This window comes from Eschrichtius robustus, chromosome 15 (assembly GCF_028021215.1).
Source record: "Eschrichtius robustus isolate mEscRob2 chromosome 15, mEscRob2.pri, whole genome shotgun sequence".
Lineage (NCBI taxonomy): Eukaryota > Metazoa > Chordata > Mammalia > Artiodactyla > Eschrichtiidae > Eschrichtius > Eschrichtius robustus.
Window position 1 is genome coordinate 20,034,780 of NC_090838.1, and position 24,242 is coordinate 20,059,021.

The 24,242-nt window shown below is 37.2% G+C and overlaps 1 protein-coding gene and 1 pseudogene across 11 annotated transcripts in view; one reads left to right on the top strand and one right to left on the bottom strand.

The window, feature by feature from the left end:
- The window catches only part of DTNB (dystrobrevin beta), a 251,519-nt gene that overhangs the window by 80,653 nt on the left and 146,624 nt on the right, over positions 1-24,242 (bottom strand). The window contains exon 10 of one of the 11 annotated variants that reach the window (XM_068563951.1): positions 17,251-17,309. The exons of the other annotated variants lie outside the window; for them this stretch is intronic. Coding sequence (XP_068420052.1) covers positions 17,270-17,309 — 40 coding nt within the window. The 3' untranslated portion in view covers positions 17,251-17,269. Of the gene's footprint in view, positions 1-17,250; positions 17,310-24,242 lie in introns of those variants that run through there. 11 annotated transcript variants of the gene reach the window in all.
- On the top strand, positions 16,293-17,410 carry LOC137777227 (general transcription factor IIH subunit 3 pseudogene; annotated as a pseudogene).

A 24,242-nucleotide genomic window follows, 5' to 3' on the forward strand; every position in this document is an offset into this window, starting at 1 on the left:
ATCCCCATAAGGTTATCAGCTGATTTCTCAGCAGAAACTCTGCAGGCCAGAGGGGAGTGGCAGGATATACTTAAAGTGATGAAAGAGAAAAGCCTACAACCAAGATTTCTCTACGCAGCAAGGATCTCATTCAGATTCAACAGAGAAATCAAAAGCTTTTCAGACAAAAGCTAAGAGAATTCAGCACCACCAAACCAGCATTACAACAAATGCTAAAGAAACTTCTCTAGGTGGGAAACACAAGAGAAGAAAAGACCCACAAAAACAAACCCAAAACAATTAAGAAAATGGTAATAGGAACATACATATCGATAATAACCTTGAATGTAAATGGATTAAATGCCCCAACCAAAGACATAGACTGGCTGAATGGATACAAAAACAAGACCCATATATACACTGTCTACAAGAGACCCACTTCAGACCTTGTGACATATACAGACTGAAGGTGAAGGGATGGAAAAAGATATTCCATGCAAATGGAAATCAAAAGATAGCTGGAGTAGCAATACTCGTATCCGATAAAAAATAAAGACTATCACAAGAGACAAAGAGGGATACTACATAATGATCAAAGGATCAATCCAAGAAGAAGATATAACAATTATAAATGTTTATGCACCCAACATAGGAGCACCTCAATACATAAGGCAAATGCTAACAACCGTGAAAGGAGAAATTGACAGTAACACAATAATAGTAGGGGACTTCAACATGCCACTTACACCAATGGACAGATCATCCAAACAGAAAATAAATAAGGAAACACAAGCTTTAAATGACACAACAGACCAGATAGACTTAATTGATATTTATAGAACATTCCACCCAAAAGTGGCAGAATACACCTTCTTCTCAAGTGCACATGGAACATTTTCCAAGAAGGATCACATCTTGGGTCACAAACCAAGCCTCAGAAAATTTAAGAGAACTGAAATCGTATCAAGCATCTTTTCTGACCACAACGCTATGAGACTGGAAATCAATTACAGGAAAAAAAAATGTAAAAAACACAAATACACGGAGGCTAAACAGTGTGCTACTAAATAAACAAGAGATCACTGAAGAAATCAAAGAAGAAATTTAAAAAATACATAGAAACAAATGACAACGGAAACACGACAACCCAAAACCTATGGGATGCGGCAAAAGCAGTTCTAAGAGGGAAGTTCACAGCAAGTCAATCTCACCTCAAGAAACTAGAAAAATCTCAAATAAACAATCTACCCCTACATTTAAAACAACTGGAGAAAGAAGAACAAAGAAAACCCAAAGTCAGTAGGAGGAAAGAAATCATAAAAATCAGAGCAGAAATAAATGAAATAGAAATGAAGAAAACAATAGCAAAGATCAGTAAAACTAAAAGCTGGTTCTTTGAGAAGATAAACAAAACAAAATTGATAAACCCTTAGACTCATCAAGAAAAAAAGGGAGAGGATGCAAATCAATAAAATTAGAAATGAAAAAGGAGGAATCACAACTGACACTGCAGAAGTACAAAGGATGATAAGAGACTACTAAAAACAACTGTATGCCAATAAAATGGACAACCGTGAAGAAATGGACAAATTCTTGGAAAGGTACAATTTTCCAAGACTGAACCAGGAAGAATTAGAAAACATAAACAGACCTAACACAAGTAATGAAATTGAAACAGTAATTAAAAATCTTCCAACAAACAAAAGTCCAGGACCAGATGGATTCACAGGCAAACAACTCTATCAAACATTTAGAGAAGAGCTAACACTGACCCTTCTCAAACTCTTCCAAAAAACTGCAGAGGGAGAAACACTCCCAAATTCATTCTACGAAGCCACCATCATCCTGATACCAAAACCAGAAAAAGATATCACAAAAAAAGAAAATTATAGACCAATATCACTGATGTACATAGATGCAAAAATCCTCAACAAAATACTAGCAAACAGAATCCAACAACACATTAAAAGGATCATACACCATGATCAAGTGGGATTTATCTCAGGCATGCAAGGATTCTTCAATATATGCAAATCAATTAATGTGATACACCACATTAACAAATTGAGGAATAAAAACCATATGATCCTCTCAATAGATGCAGAAAAAGCTTTTGACAAAATTCAACACCCATTTATGATAAAAACTCTCCAGAAAATGGGCACAGAGGGAACCCACCTCAACATAATAAAGGTCATATATGACAAACCCACAGCGAGCATCATACTCAATGGTGAAAAACTGAAAGCATTTCCACTAAGATCAGGAACAAGACAAGGATGTCCACTCTCACCACTCTTATGCAACATAGGTTTGGAAGTCCTAGCCACGGCAATCAGAGAAGAAAAAGAAATAAAAGGAGTACAAATTGGAAAAGAAGTACAACTGTCACTGTTTGCGGATGACATGAACTATACATAGAAAATCCTAAATATGCCACCAGAAAACTAGTAATCAATGAATTAGGTAAGGTTGCAGGATACAAAATTAATGCACAGAAATCTCTGGCATTCCTATACACCAACAACGAAAAATCAGAAAGAGAAATTAAGGAAACAATCCCATTTACCATCGCAACAAAAAAAATAAAATACCTAGGAATAAACCAGCCTAAGGAGGTGAAAGACTTGTACTCATAAAAGTATAAAACAGTGATGAAAGAAATCAAAGATGACATAAACAGATGGAGAAATATACCATGTTCTTGGATTAGAAGAATCAACATTGTGAAAATGACTATACTACCCAAAGCAATCTACAGATTCTATGCAATCCCTATCAAACTACCAATGGCATCCTTCACAGAATTAGAACAAAAGATTTCACAATTTGTATGGAAACACAAAAGACCCCGAATAGCCAAAGCAATCTTGAGAAAGAAAAACGGAGTTGGAGGAATCAGGCTCCCTGACTTCAACCTATACCACAAAGCTACAGTAATAAAGACAGTATGGTACTGGCACAAAAACAGAAATACATATCAATGGTACAGGACAGAATGCCCAGAGATAAACCCTTGCACGTATGGTCACCTAATTTACAACAAGGGAGGCAAGAACATTCAATGGAGAGAGGACAGCCTCTTCAGTAAGCGGTGCTGGGAAAACTGGACAGCTACATGTAAAAAAAGAATGAAATTAGAACACCACCTAACACCATACACAAAAATAAACTCAAAATGGACTAAAGACCTAAATGTAAGACCAGACACTATAAAACTCTTAGAGGAAAACATAGGAAGAACACTCTTTGACATAAACCATAGTAAGGTCTTTTTTGACCCACCTCCTAGAGTAATGGAAATAAAAACAAAAATAAACAAATGGGACTTAATTAAACTTAAAAGCTTTTGCACAGTAAAGGAAACCATAAACAAGACAAAAAGACAACCCTCAGAATTGGAGAAAATATTTGCAAATAAAACAACAGACAAAGGATTAATCTCCAAAATATACAAATAGCTCATGGAGCTCAATATCAAAAAACCAAACAATCCAATTAAAAAATGGATAGAAGACCTAAATAGACATTTCACCAAGGAAGACATACAGATGGCCAAGAGGCACATGAAAAGATGCTCAATATCACTAATCATCAGAGAAGTGCAAATCAAAATTAAAATGAGGTATCACCTCACACTAGTCAGAATGGCCAACATCAAAAAATCTACAAACAATAATGCTGGAGAGGGTGTGGAGAAAAGGGAACCCTCTTGCACTGTTGGTGGGAATGTAAATTGATACAGCCACTATGGAGAACAGTATGGAGGCTCCCTAAAAAACTAAAAATAGAACTATCATATGACCCAGCAATCCCACTACTGGGCATATACCCTGAGAAAACCACAATTCAAAAAGAGTCATGTACCACAATGTTCATTGCAGCACTGTTTACAATAGCCAGGACATGGAAGCAACCTAAGTGTCCATCGACCGATGAATGGATAAAGAAGATGTGGCACATATATACAATGGAATATTACTCAGCCGTAAAAAGAAATGAAACTGAGTTATTTGTAGTGAGGTGGATGGACCTTGAGTCTGTCATACAGAGTGAAGTAAGTCAGAAAGAGAAAAACAGATAGCATATTCTAACACATATACATGCAATCAAAAAAAAAAAAATGGTACCGATGAACCTAGAGGCAGGGCAGGAATAAAGATGTAGACAGAGAATGGACTTGAGGGCACAGTGTGGGGAGGAGGAAGCTGGGGCGAAGTGAGAGTAGCATCGACGTATATACACTACTGAATGTAAAATAGTTGGCTGGTGGGAAGCAGCAGCATAGCACAGGGAGATCAGCTCAGTGCTTTGCGATGACTTAGAGGGGTGGGATAGGGAGGATGGGAGGGAGGCTCAAGAGGGAGGGGATATGGGGACATATATATGCATATGGCTGATCCACTTTGGTGTACAACAGAAACTAACACAGTATTGTGAAGCAATTATACTCCAATAAAGATCTATTAAAAAAAAAAACCTCTTATTAGAAAGTAAAAATTTAGCTTACTGTACAAGTCATTTTCGCATTACCTTTCTTATAACCAGACCACTCCAAGTCATTCTGTGGATGCTCTGGAATGTAGACTAACTTGAAACTAGAATTACTACAGAATCTCTCTTAAGATTATTAAAGCTAGGAAGAGATGAAGAATAACTGATCATGCCTTTAAAATCTTTCAGGACAGATTATATATAATTGTGTATTTCTTTCTTTCATTTATCAAATATTCGTTGTGTCTCTACAAAGTGGTAGGTACTGTGCCAGCTGCTGGGGATAAAAATTAAAAGGATGAAAACTGAAGTTTTATGAAGAATAAAAATTCAGAAAAAATAATTATAATATAATGCAGTAAGTATTTAATAAAAGAAAAACTGTGACACGCTATGGGGAAATACTGAGATCACCTCACCCCATAAAGAAAAAATATATTTCCAGTGTGTTATAGAACTAAATGTAAATGTTTAATTGTACAACTCACAAGAAAACATATAAGTCTATGGATAGAGAGGATTTTCTAAGCTCAAAAGCAATGGAAAAAGTAGGAAGAAAGAGACAAATTAATTCAAATGATTTAAAAAATCAGAAAAGAAAGAAAAATACAAATTTGGGGAACTATTTCAACAAATGTGACAGAGCAAGAATTAACAGCCTTAACGTACAAGGGATTCATACAAACTTATGAGAAAACTATTAAGATTGCAATTAGAAAAAAAAAAAAAAGATTGCAATTAGAAAATGGTCAAAGTGAAAATACACGTTTAAAAAGAAGAAATACAAATAATTCAATTTAAAAATACTTTATGAAAAAGCAAAGAAATTTGTTAAAATTACAGACCATTTTCCCTTATAAAAAATAATAATGATATTTTTAAAATTTAAGGTAATCTTAAGGCTGGAGAGGATTTTATGACACAGGCCCTTAACTGTCTATTAGGCAAGAAAGAGTGAAAGTACAAAGTTAAGCAAAATTTCTAGAAAGCAATTTGACAATATGTCCATCAAAGATCTTTTAAAAAGTTCAAGCATTTTGACTCACTGATTTCCTTTCTAGGGATATATTCCAAGGAATTAATCAGAAATGTAAAGACAATTTTACATTTTAAAATATTTAGGAAAATATTATTTACAATAGAATAATTCTGGAAGAAACCTAAAATATTCAAATATGAGGGAAAGGAAAAGTAAACCACAGTACATCAATAAATATAGCATATTATGCTGTCATTAAAAGATAATGCTTACAAATAGTTTTCTAATTACATGAGAAATAGCTTACCATGTAAAAAAGTAAAAAGAAGGGCAAGATAACTGTCATACTAGCTAACAATTATTGAATGTTTGATATATAGCTATTAGACACAGTGTTTAGGGCTTTAAATATATTATTTATTTTATCTTCACAACAACCTTATAAAATAAGATAAAATTATTCATACATACACAGCATGGTCTCACCTAAACAATATAATAAGTGTAAAGCAAAATATCTGAAGGAAATATGTCAAAATTTAAGTGGAATTATGGGAATTATTTTTCTTGCTTATTTATACTTTCCCGTACTCCTCCAATTTTTCAAGTTTAATTTTTTCCTGATTTTCAGAGAAAAACACGCTTAATAGTTAAAATATATATATATATATATATATATATATATGAAAAAAAACAGAAAAAAAACCCTTATTATACCACTGAGTCAAATTTTCTAAAGTGAGCCTGTACTGTTTCTGTTATCACTAAGAAAGCAAACTGAGAAGGAAAGTGTTTTACAAACTTAGAGAGAACTTTGAGACTATTAGTAGAAGAAAGACCTGTTAGATGTTTTGAGTAGATCCAAAATTCCACAACCGCCCAACATCCCTACCACCACATCCCCAAAAAAGAAAGAAAAGAAAATATTTTAGATCTGTCTACATTATCTCCTCTACTAAACTGCAGGAAATTTGTGTGCTTTTTTTATCATTGTATTTCGAGTACCTAGCACGGTACAAGACACGGATTAGGTTTTCAGGAAATACTGGATCATGAGTCAGCACCACGTCGTGTGGAGAGTGCGTAAGAAGTAACCTTTCTGTTATATTTAGCTTTGGTGAGACTCTTCTCCGAGAATGGAATTAGCATTATTAGTTGTTATATTTGGTAGGCATGTTTGGAATGTTTGTAGCCATAGCTAGTTTTCATCTGTGACTTAGTAATGGAATCAACAGAGTGGAGAGTGTCTTTCACAACAATAATAATACTTATTGAGTGCTTAATACATGCCAGACTCAGTTCTAACACTGTGCATGGATTCACTCATATAAACCTCACAACCACCAAGGGGGTAGATCCTATTATTAATTTTACAAATGGAGACAGTAAGGCACGGAGAGAAGTAATGCACCTGAGGTCACAGTCAAGACGTGTGGCAGGAGTAGGATTTGAACCAAGGCAGCATGGCTGTTGGGTCTGTATTCTTAATCATTATGGTATAGTGACTCTACTACCTTTGTTGCATTTTTAGAAAAACTTACTTAAGACTGTTTGGTCTATAAATTAAAAGCAACAGCATGATGTGAGAATCAGCTCTTGTAAAGTTGTTTCTATAGGAAGATAAAACAATAATGACCCCAGGGTATGATTTTGGGTGATTTATTCTTTCCCCTGTCACCTCAACAGAACTCTGTATTACAAATGCCTCTCCGAACTCAAACCATTTGGTTGCATTTTTAACCACCTCTAGATTGTCCCAGGGGAAACAAGGTAAGCTAGTATGAACTGTTTCCTTCAAAAACGTATCTCTAATTTATTAAAATGACTTTCAAATCTAGTCTTAATTTCAAAGATCTTTTGGAATCCTCATCTCAGCCTAACAAAATACATACATTTGATGAGGAAATTATTTATTATATCAGCCAGACTGTTGACTTAAAAAAAAGTTTAACGCTGGGCTCAGGACCAATACTGAGTGTGATTACTTGTTTTTGACTTTCTAAGTTGACTTAGATCAACTTAGGGGAAAACAGTTTCTGGATATGACCTTTCTAACCAAGGATGTGAAAGTATAATATTGTTGTTTAAGCAAAATTTCTGCTTAAAAATTGTGAGGGGCTTCCCTGGTGGTGCAGTGGTTGAGAATCTGCCTGCTGATGCAGGGGACAGGGGTTCGAGCCCTGGTCTGGGAAGATCCCACATGCCGCGGAGCAACTAGGCCCGTGAGCCACAACTACTGAGCCTGCGCGTCTGGAGCCTGTGCTCCGCAACAGGAGAGGCCACCATAGTGAGAGGCCCGCGCACCGCAATGAAGAGTGGCCCCCGCTTGCCGCAACTGGAGAAAGCCCTCGCACAGAAACGAAGACGCAACACAGCCAAAATAAATAAATAAATAAATAATTTAAACAATTTCTCTTTAAAAAAAAAAAAAATTGTGAGTGAATAAAGGGGTGCATGAACAAAGCCAAGTCTGAAGCCTGAGAGGACCAGTGAGATCTCGGGCACCTGTCACTTCTTCGCAGGCCCTCTGGTGTACCTCTTCTGTAGGAAGTCATCCGTATAGACAGATACTTATCCCTACCCTATACTTTTAAAAGCACTTGCTCATTATCTTGCTCTTCCTCCCAGAATATTTTTTTAGTTGTAGAGGTTATGGTTACAGCCCTGCAATTCTCTTTTACCTTGACAGTTATCTGCCAATCATGCACATGGGGACTTTTTATCAGACTTTTTGGACTGTTTATTACTGTTATTGTGCAAGGAAAAAAGATTTTATTACGCTATATGCTTTCATTTACTTGATTACTTTTTTGTATTCCCCACAACAATGCTTTATATATGAGGTACTTATCCATTTTAGTTAAGTACATTGAATAGCTTATTACAATTTTTGTAGCCAGTTATTCCACCTTCAATCCTAGATACTTGTGTTGTTTCTGAAATTACCTTCCCTACTCACTTTGTTCATACTTTTCTCATCATTAAGTTTATGCAGCAGATTTCACCATACTTTATGACAAATTTAAAACCCACACTGTGACTACTTCATTCTTTTATCTATCAAAACTCAGGTCTTCCATATCTTTCAAGCAAGTTGTTCATTCACTTCTTCTAAGCCCCTGCTTTCAAAGCTTCTCCTAGGTATCCACCCTGGAATGTCTTTCTTCATAGACTTGCCAAGGTTACCCTCTTTCTCACTTTTTTTTTATGAGAGAAATGGCTCCAGAAATTTCAGTATCCCCATAAAGCCCTTCTGATTACTACAAACTCCATTTAAATAAACAAGGGTCTTACCAATACACAAACAAACAAAAATCCATGGCTTATTCATGCCTGGCACTATTAGGGGCTTTGAGAAAAAACAAAAACAAGTTGAAGACTGTTCCTGCCCACAAGAAGTTTATATTCCAATTAGCCTTCATACTTAGTCTTCACAATAGGCATTTAAGCTTTAGCTTAACATATTACAATTTTTAGGTCAAATCTAACTGATAATGATCATTCACAATAAAAATGTGTAAAATCATTTCTAACAAAGACAACTTAATTATTTTAAATAATTAACCACAGACCAGTACAGGAAAACAATATAAAAAATCCCATGAAGTTAACAGTTACAAGATTTGCTGTGTATTTGCATATATTTCCTTTTAGAACACTGGAGAGGGTTGGGAGGGAAGGGGTAATGCACCTCAAACATTTGCCGAGTACGAGCTCTGCATCAGCACTCAGCTAGGTCCTCAGATACATTACCAGAATTCTTGCTACTACTCATGATGGTATTCTTATTTTACAAATAAAGAAATAAAGGTTAAAGGGGATTATTAACATGCTTAAGGTCACAAAACCAGTTAAGTGGCAGGACCAGCATCGGAAGCCACTTTTATCTGGTTCTAATGACATTGAATAGATCAAATCCACAGTTTCACCATCCTAACCCAGGCATCTCTGTATTGTCCAAATGAATTTTTCAGATTAGAGTTCTCAGGGAAGAATAAATTCTCATCTTTAAGAAACACTGCCCTACTTCAGGACCACTGGCTTCAAATCTAACTTGAAGTATCTTAGAAAAAAAAAAAAGATGAATTTACTAAGTGTCATAACTAAATGATAACTAAATTCATAACTAAACTTCATGAAGGGTGGGGGCTTCCAGGACACTGGAATGTCATTAGGACACTCATTGCTATCTTTGCTGAGACCTCATTTTGAATCAGAGTCTATACAGATCTCACAGCTTTTTATGCTTAACAAGAAACAACTTCTGCCTCACTCCTGGTAACTTCACCCTTGGTGAACAAAATCTCTTCCCACATTCCAATTTGAGATTCCCAGAAAAGACTCAAGATGACCTACCTTGAGTCATCCACCCCCTCTGGCAGACAGAGGGCCCAATACTTTGATTAGCTGTCCTCTTAGAACAACACAGTTAGGACTGAGAGAGCACCACTTCTCCAAAGAAGTGGGTGATACTCCCAGAAAAAAGACTGAAGAGCAAATCAACGGAAAACATTCACTTAATTAAGGATTAAGTTTTATTGAAGGAAAAGTGTCAAATGACCGAGTCTGGGGTCCAGGCACTCCTGAATCTCTGCTTGGGGTGATAAGCCCAGATGACACTGCTTTAGGATGAAGGTGGTATTTGTTTCTCTCTTCTTAGTTATTACCCTCCAAAATTTGGTAGCCTATAAACCTATTCACAGACCTCCACATTGAAACAATATATGATCTAATATGAAAGTCAGTTTATCTAATTATTCCATTATAATGAAGAGGAAACATGGACTTATAATGATCTATAATAATGGCACACTGTAGCTCTGGTGAAATATTAAGGAGGGCAGATTCTAAGATCGCCTTAATCTCTAGGATTCTTTTTTTTGGGGGGCCTCGCTGCGCGGCTTGTGGGATTTTAGTTCTCCGACCTGGGATTGAACCTGGGGCCCTGGCAGTGAGCGCGCTAAGTCCTAACCACTGGACTGCCAAGGAATTCCCTCTATTACTCTCTCTAAAAGCACCTTGACTCTAGAAAACAGTTATGACAAGCGCAGCTCACTTTTATCCTCCATGAGTAGTGCGATGTTTTGCTCTTTATTAATGTCTATGTACCAGACCAACCATCTCCCGTTACTCCAGGAGGTTCTATGGTTATCCGCCAAAGCAAAGAGCTTAAACAAGCCAATGAAACTGCCTTTGGGAAAACCATTAAGAAAATAACCATATGGGGACTTCCCTGGTAGCCCAGTGGGTAAGACTCCGTGCTCCCAATGCTGGGGGTCCGGGTTCGATCCCTGGTAGGGGAAATAGAACCCGCATGCCTCAACTAAGTCTGCATGCTGCAACTAAAAATCCTGCATGCTACAACTAAGACCCAGCGCAGCCAAAATAAATAAATAGATATTTAAAAAATAATAATAATAACCATATGGTATTGTAAATGTAGCAAAATATAATATTATATATTTATAATGAGGTTTCTCTGACTTCTAGGAAAGTACATTTTACTTCATTGGTCACTGACAATTAATTAACCGAAAGAAAAGATTTAAGATTTCCAAAACCAACTTCTAAATACATTGCAACTAATCCACTGATGTAAAAAAGACCTATCAACAGACACACATGCCTCAATTCCTATTTCTAGCAGTTCAACATAGCCATTTGTGGTATAAGACTTAGAATGAAATATTTCTCAGGAAGGAAAGGTTTACCACAAACACATTCTTATACAGAATTTTCACCACTAGATAGCATCTAGAGACACCCAGAGGAAGCCAGGTATCTTGCTCTAGCTCTGGAAAAGGACAGAATTGTAAAATGAGGCAATAATTAGCAAGTTATTTAGTAGTATTGCTCAGTTTAATATGATTACACTGAAAAAGCAGGCAAAGGGTCCTATGAAAGAGATAATTAAATCATCAGAAATGCACTGTTTTATTTTGAAAACCTTTCCACAATGAATCCCTGAATCTTTCCTTTGTTGTTCTCCTTGTTCATTAGAGAGGAAGTTGTGAATACTTTACAGACGTCAACTCCTATATTTCTAGAAAGATGAGAAAAGAGGACAAGTTAAATACTTTACCAAGTTTCTGCTCACAGAGAGGTCAATGAAATACATGATGCAATGTCATTTCCTGACCTGTTCATACGGTTATTACTGAAACCTGTTTTCAAAAATGGAAACAAACATATTATAGGAGACAAGCTGACTCTTGTGTATTTTTAAAATTAACCAATTAACCAAGAAAAGATACAATAGACTTCCCTTCTTTATAATAACTGGATGGGAAGTTCCAGAGGCTCTAGCATCCTGTCAAAAATAAACACAATCATCATCAGCCCAGCAGCTCAAGCAGCAAAAACATAAAAGCAAGGAAAAGCTATCAAACCTTTACATTCTGTAGCAAACGCTTCTTCTTTCTCTATGGATCTGGCATCTAATGCATTATTACACTGCTGTTGTCTCTAAGGAAACAGAACAATCACATGATGAAGAATCTTCTCTACAAGGTAGTATATCCCACAGAGCATTTTGGGAAAAAGCAGGTACAAGAGAACAATTCATTAGAAGCAAGCACACTTCTGCACTCCGTCAGCGAGTCCATCAAGCAGTCAAATGCAGCCAATGACAGGAAGGCAGATGCAGCACACAGAGTAGGCACCAATCCTTAGAAGCTTAAACGTGAAACACACCCTCCTGCGACAGAATCCAAGTTCTGCTGCAAATCAGTGACCTAATTAACACAGTCTGCAATTCCATTCTGATGGGGATATTAAGGAGCACCCCCCTACCTCTTTTCTTAGGGCCTCTCCTAATTGCCAACCTCTTGATAAGAAAGCAGCTGGCAGAACTCTGCCAAGCCATGCAGGTAGGTAGCAATTGGGAGCTAGGAAGAACTAGCAAGGCTTGACTTTTTTGTTTTGTTTTGTTGAAGAGGAGTTAATGGAAACACAAGCAGAATGAAAAAAATAGAACCATGGTGTCTACCTACCTACCTTACCTACCTTTGCATCTACCTTAGATGCAAAGAGCTCCTTACTTCATAAAGGCATATCATCAGAGGGCAGCTGAAAGAGAAGGGCTATACAGTGTGAGCTGTTGAGTAAGTGGGCTTTCAGGGACACCTCTAGCAGGACAGTCACCTGACGAGAATGTCCCTGACACTCAGAGTCATCCTGTGGCCTCTTTTCTATTTCATCTGCTCGAGAGCTCTTAAATCTATCTGCTCCTGGTCTCCACCGTCTCCACTGGCGTCATCACCTTTCAGAATGCATTTGGTTAGTGTAACTTAAATACCGTAAAGGTTTTCTATTAGTCCACTGGTGTCCAGAGACCCTTTAAGCTATTGCTCATCTGATTTCTTATGGTTAAAATTACTTTCCTAAGCACAGGCCTCATGCTACCATTCTGCCCCTCATCATCAATTCTCTACTAATCTCCCAAGTCAGGACAAACATCTTCCTCTCCACAGTCACTACCCAGACACTACAGCCCAGGTCTCCTAGTCCACCTTAATTTTCACAACTTCTTTACACTTCCTAAGTGTTCTGGGCAAATATGCTACTCCATTCAAACGCAGGCCCTGAACTTTTCTGCCACAGTAAAGCAAAAGTAAGACAAAATGGTAAAAGATACACAACTATTTACACTAAAAACAGAGTAAGTCAAAATGGAAGCCAGACTAACAACCTAAGTGTTGTTAGGACTGGGAAAGAACTCTTATCATTTGAGATAAATGAAGAGGCAAGAAAAGGCAACCCAACAAATCAGACCACTAGCTAGTTAACATAAACACTTTGATATCAATAATAAAATTCTACAGAATGAAATGAATGCATGTGTTTGAATGCTTAGCAGAAAATAAAAGGGTGGATTCATATGACATAGCAGAAATATAATAAAGACAAAATAGTGGTGGGATAACATCTTTCAAGGCTACAAACTGTAAGGATATACAAGAGGGATGAGAGCACAGAATAAGAAGTGCAATGTGAACAACAACGGGTGAAATTAATTTCAGGGGGAAAAAAAAAAAAAGAACTACAGAATACCAGAGATTGAAATGCCTTCATTTTATAATAAAAATGCATCAAAGGGGAAGGAGAGGCAGTGGAGAGTGGAAAGAACACAAGTGTGGGAGAATTGGGTTCACCTTCCAATTCTGGTACTAAGCAGATGAAGTCACCCATATGACTCTGGACAATACAGCCCTTTGTGCCTCAGCTAACTGGTCTGGGGCTGGTTCTAGAACCGTGGTTTTCACATGTATTCCCTGGGCATCAAAAGATTCCACAAGGTGCTTCAGTACCCACTGAGGAGAGCAAGGGGATTAGGTCCCAACCTCATTTCAATAAAGCAGCTCCATTTCTATTCCATGTAAGAGTTCATATAAACAAAATGTTCCCCCGCTGTTTTAAAAAGTTTGAAAACCCCTTTCCTTACTACAAAATTTAAAATAGAAGTCTCTGCTGTACTCACTCATAGTATCCCTTTCTTTTCTTGTATAGTCCTCGTCAGTTTGCAATTACATATAATTAGCATTTACTTTTTGACTGGCCTCACTCAGGAGGCTGTAAGCTTCATGAGAGCAGGGCCCATAGGGTTTATTCCACCACCGTGTTCACACTGCTTACCTAACACTGCGACTGACACATAGTGGGTGCGCAACAAATATTTTTCAATAATGAAATTTTATGATTCTACTTTCCACTCCACTCTACATGAAACAATGTTTTAGCTAAACCAAAAAGTGCACATTGGTGAAGGGCTCATGGAAGAGATGTCCTGATAAGGAAGTCAAAGAAGGATAGCTAACAGGCCGTTTGGGATGGTAAAAATTCTTGAGTGGGAGGAGTAATGATGATTAAATAATGTTCTCAGGAGTTTACCTGGACACAGGAAAACAGGAGTATTTCTCATATGTACTAAATGCATCAGGTCAACTCTGCCTGTTAAATCAGGCTTGGTATTTAATTTCTGGGCCAAAAGAATCTAAAAGTAATTTTAAATGCCCTAATACATTAGGGAGTTTGCCAGGGGAATAAAGAACCACACGCCACTCATTAAATGTGTATCAAAGTCTCTGCTAAAAAGGCCATACAGAGACCTTTGGAGACAGTGCTATGACAGTGAATTATAAACCAGCTGAAGGTATAGTGTAGGGATTTCTGGTTCAAACTGGCAGACTGAGCACATGCTGAGAGCTCACCCTCCTGTACCAAAGAAAAATGATTTAAAGATATAAAACTTAATTGATGCATGCATAGCTAGAATCCAATTTAAAAAAAAAAAGGGAAACTTTCTTTAAGCCTAAAAAAAATGAAGAAGTATCCCCCAAGGAAGAAAATAAACAAGAAGCCATCGTGGTGAGCAAGGGCTGTGCTGAGCTGCCATCAGCTACACACAGGATTGCAGGCCAACTTTGAGGAGGTTGGAAGAACTTAACCAAATCCCACCTCCCCCGCCAAAAAAAATCCCAGAGAAAACAGAGCATCTAAAAAGGTCTTTAAAATGAGTATATTTAATACCCTCAGGCACCTAAAGGATAGAATAGCATTCATTAAATGTTCAGAGAAAGAACCAATTAGAAATTTTTTAAATGAAAACCGTAATTATTGAGATTTTTATTATTTTATTTATTTATTTATTTATTTATTTTTAATTTATTTATTTATTTTTGGCTGCATTGGTCTTCGTTGCTGCGCACGGGTTTTCTCTAGTTGCGGTGAGCAGGGGCTACTCTTCGTTGTGGTGCAAGGGCTTCTCATTGCGGTGGCTTTTCTTGTCATGGAGCACGGGCTCTAGGCGCGTGGGCTGAATAGTTGTGGCTCACAGGCTCTAGAGCGCAGGCTCAGTAGTTGTGGCACATGGGCTTAGTTGCTCCGTGGCATGTGGGATCTTCCCAGACCAGGGCTTGAACCTGTGTCCCCTGCATCGGCAGGCGGATTCTTAACCACTGCGCCACCAGGGAAGTCCCTACTGAGATTTTTTAAAACCTCCACAGATAGGCTGAATATACAAGCCTGAATACAGCTAAAGGCTGATGGTACTTTTTTTTTTTAAGTTAAGAAACATGAGAGCTAAATCCAGTTTTAAAGTCTATAACTCAGAGTTCCAGAGAGACCAGAGGCAATGAAGGAGAGGCAATAGTATCTAACCATAGAAAATGGATGAGAATTTTTCAGAATTGATGAAAGACATGAGCCTTTAGAGAGTAAGAATTCTCTGAGTAGTAAAACAAATTAAATAAACTTTTAAAAAAAGTTTGTATCCAGACAAATTATAGTAAAACTTCAGATTACCAATGTTATAAAGAAAACCATAAAAGTTACTAGTGAAATATGAGAGGGTCAACAAAAAGGAAGGGGAATCAGATTGTTATCAAGACTGGTTACAAGATAATAGAGGAATATCTTCAAAGAATGAAGGAAAAACATCTTTTGGCTAGATTTTAAACCCAGACAAATTATCATTCAACAGTGAGGGTATACCACAACAATTAGGCAAGAAAAAGAAATGAAAGATATCTAAACTGTAAAGGAAGAAGTAAAACTGTCTCTATTTGCAGATGAAATGATCTCATATATAGAAAACCCTAAAGAATCTACCCCTCACTCCCCAAAAAACAACTGTTAGAGCTAATAAACAACTGCAAGGTCAATGTACAAAATCAGTTGCATTTCTATATACTAGCAATGAACAATCTGAAAATGAAATTAAGAAAACAATTTCATTTATAACAGCATCAAAAAGAATAAAATTCTTAGGAATAACTTTAATCAAAGAAATGCGGCGCCGTATCCCGGAGGCCCGCTTGACTGCAAGTGGCTGTTCGCTGAGGGACACGGGCAGCTATGGTCTCAGACGAAGATGAATTGAATCTTCTGGTTATCATAGTTGATACCAACCCAATTTGGTGGGGAAAGCAAGCATTAAAGGAATCTCAGTTTACTTTATCAAAATGCATAGATGCAGTGATGGCGTTAGGAAATTCTCATTTATTCATGAATCGTTCCAACAAACTTGCTGTGATAGCAAGTCACATTCAAGAAAGTCGATTCTTATATCCTGGAAAGAATGGCAGACTCGGAGACTTCTTTGGAGACCCTGGCAACCCTTCTTCTGAATTTACTCCCTCAGGAAGTAAAGATGGAAAATACGAGTTGTTAACAGCAGCAAATGAAGTTATTGTTGAAGAGATCAAAGATCTAATGACCAAGAGTGACATAGAAGGTCAACATACAGAAACTCTGCTGGCAGGATCCCTCGCCAAAGCTCTTTGCTACATTCATAGAATGAACAAGGATGTTAAAGATAATCAGGAAATGAAATCAGGGATATTGGTGATTAAGGCTGCAGAAGACAGCACGTTGCAGTATATGAACTTCATGAATGTCATCTTTGCAGCACAGAAGCAGAATATTTTGATTGATGCCTGTGTATTAGACTCCGATTCAGGACTCCTCCAACAGGCTTGTGACATCACAGGGGGACTGTACTTGAAGGTGCCTCAGATACCCTCCCTTCTGCAGTATTTACTGTGGGTTTTTCTTCCTGATCAAGATCAGAGGTCTCAGTTAACCCTCCCACCCCCAGTTCACGTTGACTACCGGGCTGCTTGCTTCTGCCATCGAAATCTCATTGAAATCGGCTACGTGTGTTCTGTGTGCTTGTCAATATTCTGCAACTTCAGCCCTATCTGCACTACATGCGAGACAGCCTTTAAGATTTCTCTCCCTCCTGTACTGAAGGCCAAGAAAAAGAAACTGAAAATGTCCGCATGACAGTAGAAATTGTTTCCCCATCACTTAGAGCTATTAATAGAAATTATACGACAGAATCTTCGTTAGGAAGGCTCTGAAAAAAATAGAGATATGTGTAAGATAAATTTTAATGAACTTTCTTACAGGAAATATACTAAAACATCATCCTCATCCTATGCTTCTTGGGGGCTGATTTATTTGAGGGAGTCATTCTATGCAATATACCCTAAAATTTTTTCTGACTGGTTTTTGTCCAGAAATGGAGGAAGAAAGCACAAATTTGTGATTTTTTTTTTTTAAATGAGGTGATCGTTTGTCAAAGCCAGTCTGTCCTGACTGATTATAAGCGTCAGAACCTACCAAGTCTAGGTTCTTACTGTGAAATGTATGACGTGAAATTTGAACACAGTTTTAGAAAAAGTGACTATTTATGGAGTAATGGCATTAATCAAGATAGAACATGTTACTTGAGTCAACACTTAACTTCGACAGTAGTCACGTAAATAAAATCCTTGTTTTCCAGATTGAGATTTAGCTCCAGATATTAGCAGATACTTATTCTTTTGTCTGACATTAGTACATGTTTGGACAGAGTTATCCAAATGACAGTTTGTCACTGAATATCTCTAAAATCTGATTTTAAATGAGTAAGGAGAGTGAGTGCAGTAGTCTGGTGGGAACTTTTTCTTTAAGAACAGTTGTGTGAAGAGCTTATTTGTGAAAGCCAGTGTCTGGGTTCTGAGGGGGAATTTCTTGGGGAGAATGGATTCTGTACAATGAAGCGTTGCCCCACATAGAATTCATCCCTTTTTTAATAAGGAGGGGGAAAGCATTAATACTGGAGAACTGTTCTCTAGAAGCTTTGGAATTAATACTGAAAAATTCTATAAGTTCAAAAGAAAAATTATTTGCAACAATAAAGAACTTATTTTTCTTTGTAACCTTGAAGTTATTAAAAGTCCTTTTAAATTCCAGCAGAGTGTAGGAAGCATTTTTAGGAATGGTGGCCAATTTAATTTGTTTTTAAAAAGGAAATTGACAAAGACCTATTTGTGTATACAACCTTGTATATAAATAAGATTTTAATTTTCTCTTGATACCATCTCAGAAACTGAGTCTCACTTAAGCAATTTGGTGTTTGGTTGGATTATTTCAAGTAGATTTTATATTCTGGATTTACAATTTTGTTAACAAATACACAAAGATTTTGGTGATCACTTTGCAAGTATTTGCTAATCTTTAAGAATCTGTTTGTCTTTTAAAAATAATATTTAATATTTCACAGCCTAACTATGTGTAATGGAGATCTCTATTTTAAGTCTAGGAAACAAAGCACCATATATCTAAAGATGAATAATTTCAAACAAGCTGACAAGGTTTTTGTTATTACTTTTTCATTTGACATGTTTTATGAACTGGCCTAATTCTGTTTAAATTTTATTTTTAACAGTTGTGTTTGTGGTTTATTTTGTATAAATGTTTATAATAAAATAATTTAAATTTTCAAAAAAAAAAAAAAGAAAAGAAATGCAACACCTGTACACTGAAAACCACAAAACATCATTGAAAGAAATTAAAGAAGATCTTGGGCTTCCCTGGTGGCTCAGTAGTTAAGAATCCGCCTGCCAATGCAGGGGACACGGGTTCGAGCCCTGGTCCAGGAAGATCCCACATGCCGCAGAGCAACTAAGCCTGTGCACCACAACTACTGAGCCTGCGCTCTAGAGCCCGCATGCCACAACTACTGAGCCCGCACGCCACGACTACTGAAGCCTGCCCACCTAGAGCCTGTGCTCTGCAACAAGAGAAGCCACTGCTATGAGAAGCCCGCTCACCACAACGAAGAGCAGCCCCCGCTCGCCGCAACTAGAGAAAGCCCAAGCACAGCAACGAAGACCCAATGCAGCCAAAAATAAAATAAATAAATTTATTAAAAAAAAAAAAAGAAATTAAAGAAGATCTAAATAAATGGAAAAACACTCCGTTCATGGATTGGAAGACTTAACATTGTGAAAACAGTAATATTCCCCAAATTGATTTACAGATTCAGCTCAATCCCTATCAAAACCACAGCTGCCTTTTTTGTAGAAATGGACAAGGTGATCCTAAGTTCATATAGAAATACAAGAAAGATAGAACAGCCAAAATAATCTCCCAAAAGAACAAAAGTTGCAGGATACATACTTCCTGATTTCAAACTTACTACAAACCTATTGCAAAGCAGACTAGTTTGCTTTATGTTAGAAGGTTCAGGGATATTCATAAATTATCCATCACTCTCTGCAGTTACACAGAAATCCCTAATTAATATCTGAAATTACTGTCTTTGAAAGAGTTTCTAAGTCTAAACACTGTGTACGGATTAAACAACAGTTCATGAAGGCTTTTTAAGTAGCTCTCTAACTGGTGCCCCTGTCAGCGCCATGAACTCTACTTCACACCCCACACCTCTGTTTGCATGGTTTGTTGGAATTCCCAGAGTAGAAGTACAGCTGATAATGGTACTCTTACAGCTTCTTTACTCAAGGTCTTCACTATTTCTCCTCTGTCCCCATATAAAGGTTGGGGAAATGACAAATGGACACAGTCACAGGAAGCTAAAGGATGTTGCTGTAGACAGAATGCTGAAAGTGACTTTGATGATGTGTTAGGAGGGGTCTATTTTTCATTTCAAAGATGTTAAGCTTTTGGATCCACCAGTGCTTTTTCACTCATAACTTACTGCAGTGCACCCAGAGCAACAAAACATTTGACTTGATCCATTTAAAGGTTTACATGTTCAGGTTAGTTTTGGAGATCTTTCCTTGGGAAAGATCAAGTTATATATGAGACTGCTTTCCCTGTTTTTAAAAAAGAAAAATATCAAAAGCTTGCTGCCACTTATACTTCTCCTACTTTCCTGTTACTCTCCTTCCTTCCACTGCTACTTATAACATTTAAGATCACAATAAATTAGAAATATAACTCCGTTTCACTTTGATGACTCAATTTCATCCAAACTCTTTAAATGCATCTCTGACATCAGTGTCTTCGTCATCACTAAAGGTTCTCTGAGTCATCACACAATTCTCCAGAGTACATCATGGTCATTTCTGCCCAAATTGTTTAGAAATAACTCCTCTGTATCTAATGTTCTCAGTGGAAAATGTACCACAAGCTTCTCCCATAATATTAAGCCAGTTGGCATTTTCATCTATAATCACTTAATGCATTTTTATTTTTAAAATTAAACTTAATCTTTTCTACACACAAAATTAATAAGCTTTATCTAATGAGAATATGGGAGAACACTGCACTCACTACTAATCTGAGGGCTTCCCTGATGGTGCAGTGGTCAAGAATCCGCCTGCCAGTGTGGGGGACATGGGTTCGAGCCCTGGTCCAGGAAGATCCCAGATGCCGCGGAGCAACTGAGCCCGTGCGCCACAACTACTGAGCCTGCGCTCCAGAGCCTGCGAGCCACAACTACTGAGCCCATGCGCCACAACTACTGAGCCTGCACTCCAGAGCCTGCGAGCCACAACTACTGAGCCCGTGCGCCACAACTACTGAAGCCCGCCCACCTAGAGCCCGTGCTTCGCAACAAGAGAAGCCACCACAATGAGAAGCCTGCACACTGCAATGGAGAGTAGCCCCCACTCGCCGCAAGTAGAGAAAGCCTGCGTGCAGCAACGAAGGTCCAACGCAGCCAAAAATAAATAAATTAAAAAAAAAAAAAGCTGATCTGAGAACATTTTTAAGCATACAGAGGATGTTTAGAAAAATTGTTCAGATACTTAACCCTAAAAGAAATCTCAACTCTACCAAAGAATCAACATCATACAGAATACCACCTCCTACCAAAAGTCGATAATATCAGAAAGCATCAAAAAATACCCTCCAAAGTCTCATGTGTTTGGAGATTTTAAAAATCACCTTAACTCTGCATATTAGAAAAAAAGAATTTAAAAAAATCAATTAAATGAATAATCATCTAAAGAAGTAAGAAAATAGTAACAGGGTTTGATCCTTACATGTTGGAAGGAAGGAAGGAAGGAAGGAAGGAAGGAAGGAAGGAAGGAAGGAAGGAAGGAAGGAAGGAAGGAAGGAAGGAAGGGAAAAAAACCCATGAATGCCCTCAAGACTTACATAAACTGCCTATTTGACATCTCTATTTGGGTATCAAAAAAACCTCAACATGTCCAAATGGAGTTCTCATTCTAGACAAACTTGTTCACCTATAGGTATCCCCATCTCTATCTCTCCAATTGTTCAGGTCAAAGTGACATCTCCCTTCCTCTCATACTCCACATCCAATCTGTCAGCAAGATTTTTATCCCTACATATTATACCAGGTCTAGATTTAAAGGCTGAGCTCAGACAGATAACATAAATGGCAGTTTAATCAATTTCTCGAACTGAAGATGTTAAATATTCATCTCAAGAAACTCTATGGAGAAGCTCTTAACAAGAATGTTTTTCTTGTAATAAACTGGACACAGGAAATGAGTGAAAAATAACAGCTGGGCTTATACAGAATTAAACATGAGGTGGTGACAGCTTGGAAGAAATGGCTAAGGAGAATAAAGAAGTCACTTAAATTCCAAAAAGAATTCTACTAAAAAAGCGAGAAACCAACGAGGAAGATTATTCAATATGAATTAACAGAATATTTTCTTAAATTCATGCTTGGAGTCCATGTATCCAATTTTACTCTTAAAATGATCCCATTAAATTACCCAATAGGGAAAAAATAAGTGAGACAAAAGAGAAAGGTCCTTTTACCAAAGGAGAAGATGCCTTACTTTAACCTTATCTTGATCTCTAGAATTATTTCAAGTAGTAAAGTAAGAACCTCTCTCCAAAATCTAATAAAAAATAACAGATTTTTACAATCTGAGTAACCTTTCTTTAATTGCCTTCCAAAGCTTCAGTAAGGGCATATCAAAGTCATATCAAATAAACAAGTAGTAAAGTCCTATAGTGTGACCTTGAAGAGAAGGACAAGAAACTTGACAAATTTAACCTCATTTAACTAGAATTTACAACTGGGCTCCATACTCCAGAAGCACAACAAATCAGTAGAGTTTAGTTCCACCAACACTGGAGTGTGCCAGTTACTAAGGATATGCAATCCCAGACCTTAAGAAGTTGATGGTGCAAAGGAGGTGCTTACAGTCTTCAAGAAATCCAGGTCCAAAACATACTCAAGAAATCCTTAAAGAAGGAGAGAACACTTTACTGGGTGCCCAAATGACTAATAAAACAAGAGCTAAAAGAATCTAGGTAAGGAAAGAAGAGATTCATATGAGTTAGCTGCCTCTAGGGTTCAAAGGTTTCATGAATGCAGCAGAATCTAAGCTCGGCTCATGGACATATAAAGCATGGAAAGTCTGGAAGAGACAAGAAGGGCATTCAGGAAAAGGGGGTATTTGGGCTAGGACATCATGAGCCAGCTCAGAGGTATGGGAAGAGATAAAATTTTTTAAAGGGTAGGAAGGAGGCAGGTCTGGCCAAAGTGAGGCTTTGTCCTGCATAATTTAGCAGTAGAAGATAAGATTAAAAAAGTAAGGTGGGTCCTGATTACACAGGGCCTTGAATTCCAGCTTGAGGAGTGCCTCCTTAATTCTATAGTCAGTGGAGCTTTGTAGATTTTTAAATAGGGAAGTAATATGACAAAGGCAGTGATTCAAGAAGATTGATTTGTCAACTCTGTACACAGAGTTGAGGTTTAACAAGAATGAAAAAGGCTAACTTAGTAGGTGTTAAACTTAGGCAGTAGTCAAAAGTGGGCAAGACCTGTAAAGGTGCTAAGAAATATTCAAATTACCCTGAATTGCAACCAGATCACAGCATATACATTCTATTAAGAAATTTAACTCAATGAAATAAACTTCTGAGGCTCAATATCTGCAAGAAATTATGTTACAAGTATACCCTAGGTTTAGCTAGGGGAGAAATAAAGCTCAAAGAAAAGCAGATTTCTCCAATATTAATGATTATTTTTCAAGGATTTTTTAGTAATCATAATGAATTGCAGGATCATGGCTTCCAACCCCAAAATGTTGATATTATTAGCTCTAGCTCTTTAAAAACACAAGAAAAAGACCTGCCTCATCCTCACATACTGATATAATTTCTTGTATAGCCTGAATACTTCATGAAGATCACTGCTATTAGTAAGTCGTGAGCATATACACATGCATTTATTCATTCCACAAATATTTATTTAAGGTCTACTATTTGCCAGGTCCATTCTATACCCTGGAGATACAGCAGGAAACAAAATAAAGTTTTTGTCTTCAAAGGGCTTACAATCTAGTGGAGTATAGATTATAAAGAAATACAAAAACGTATAAAGTAATGTCATATATCAGTGCCACGAAGAAATTAAAACAAGGCAATGGGATACTGACGATGGTGCTATTTTAGGTAAGACAGTTAAGATGAGGCTCTCTGAGAAGCTAACATTTAAGGAGAGATCTGAATGAAGTAAGGGAATGAGCCACATGAATTATATGATAATTAAGTCCACATGCAAAAAAAGAGACTTAGACCCTTACCTTAAACCATACACAAAAATTAGTTCAAAATTAACACAAAAATGGATTACAGACTGAAACGTAAGGTTGAAACTATAAAACTTCTAGATGAAAACACAGGAGAAAATCACTGTGACCCTGGGTTAGGCAAAAGTTTCTTAGATATGACATGAAAAGCACAATCCATAAAAGAAAAAAATTGATAAAGTGGCCTTCCTCAAAATTAAGAGCTCTTCTCTTCAAAAGATCATTAAGAAAATGAAAAGATAAGACACAGACTGGAAAAAATTATCTACAGAGAACTTGTGTCCAGAATATATAAAGAACTCTTAAAACTCAGTAAGCAGATGACAAACCAACCAGGTATAAAATGGGCGAGAGAAATTGTCACAGGCCAGAGGAGCCTAAGGAGGCGTGACGAATAAACATAATGGTACCCTGGACAGGAACCTGGAAAAGAAAAAGGACATTAGGAAACAAACTAATGAAATCTCAATAAAGCATGG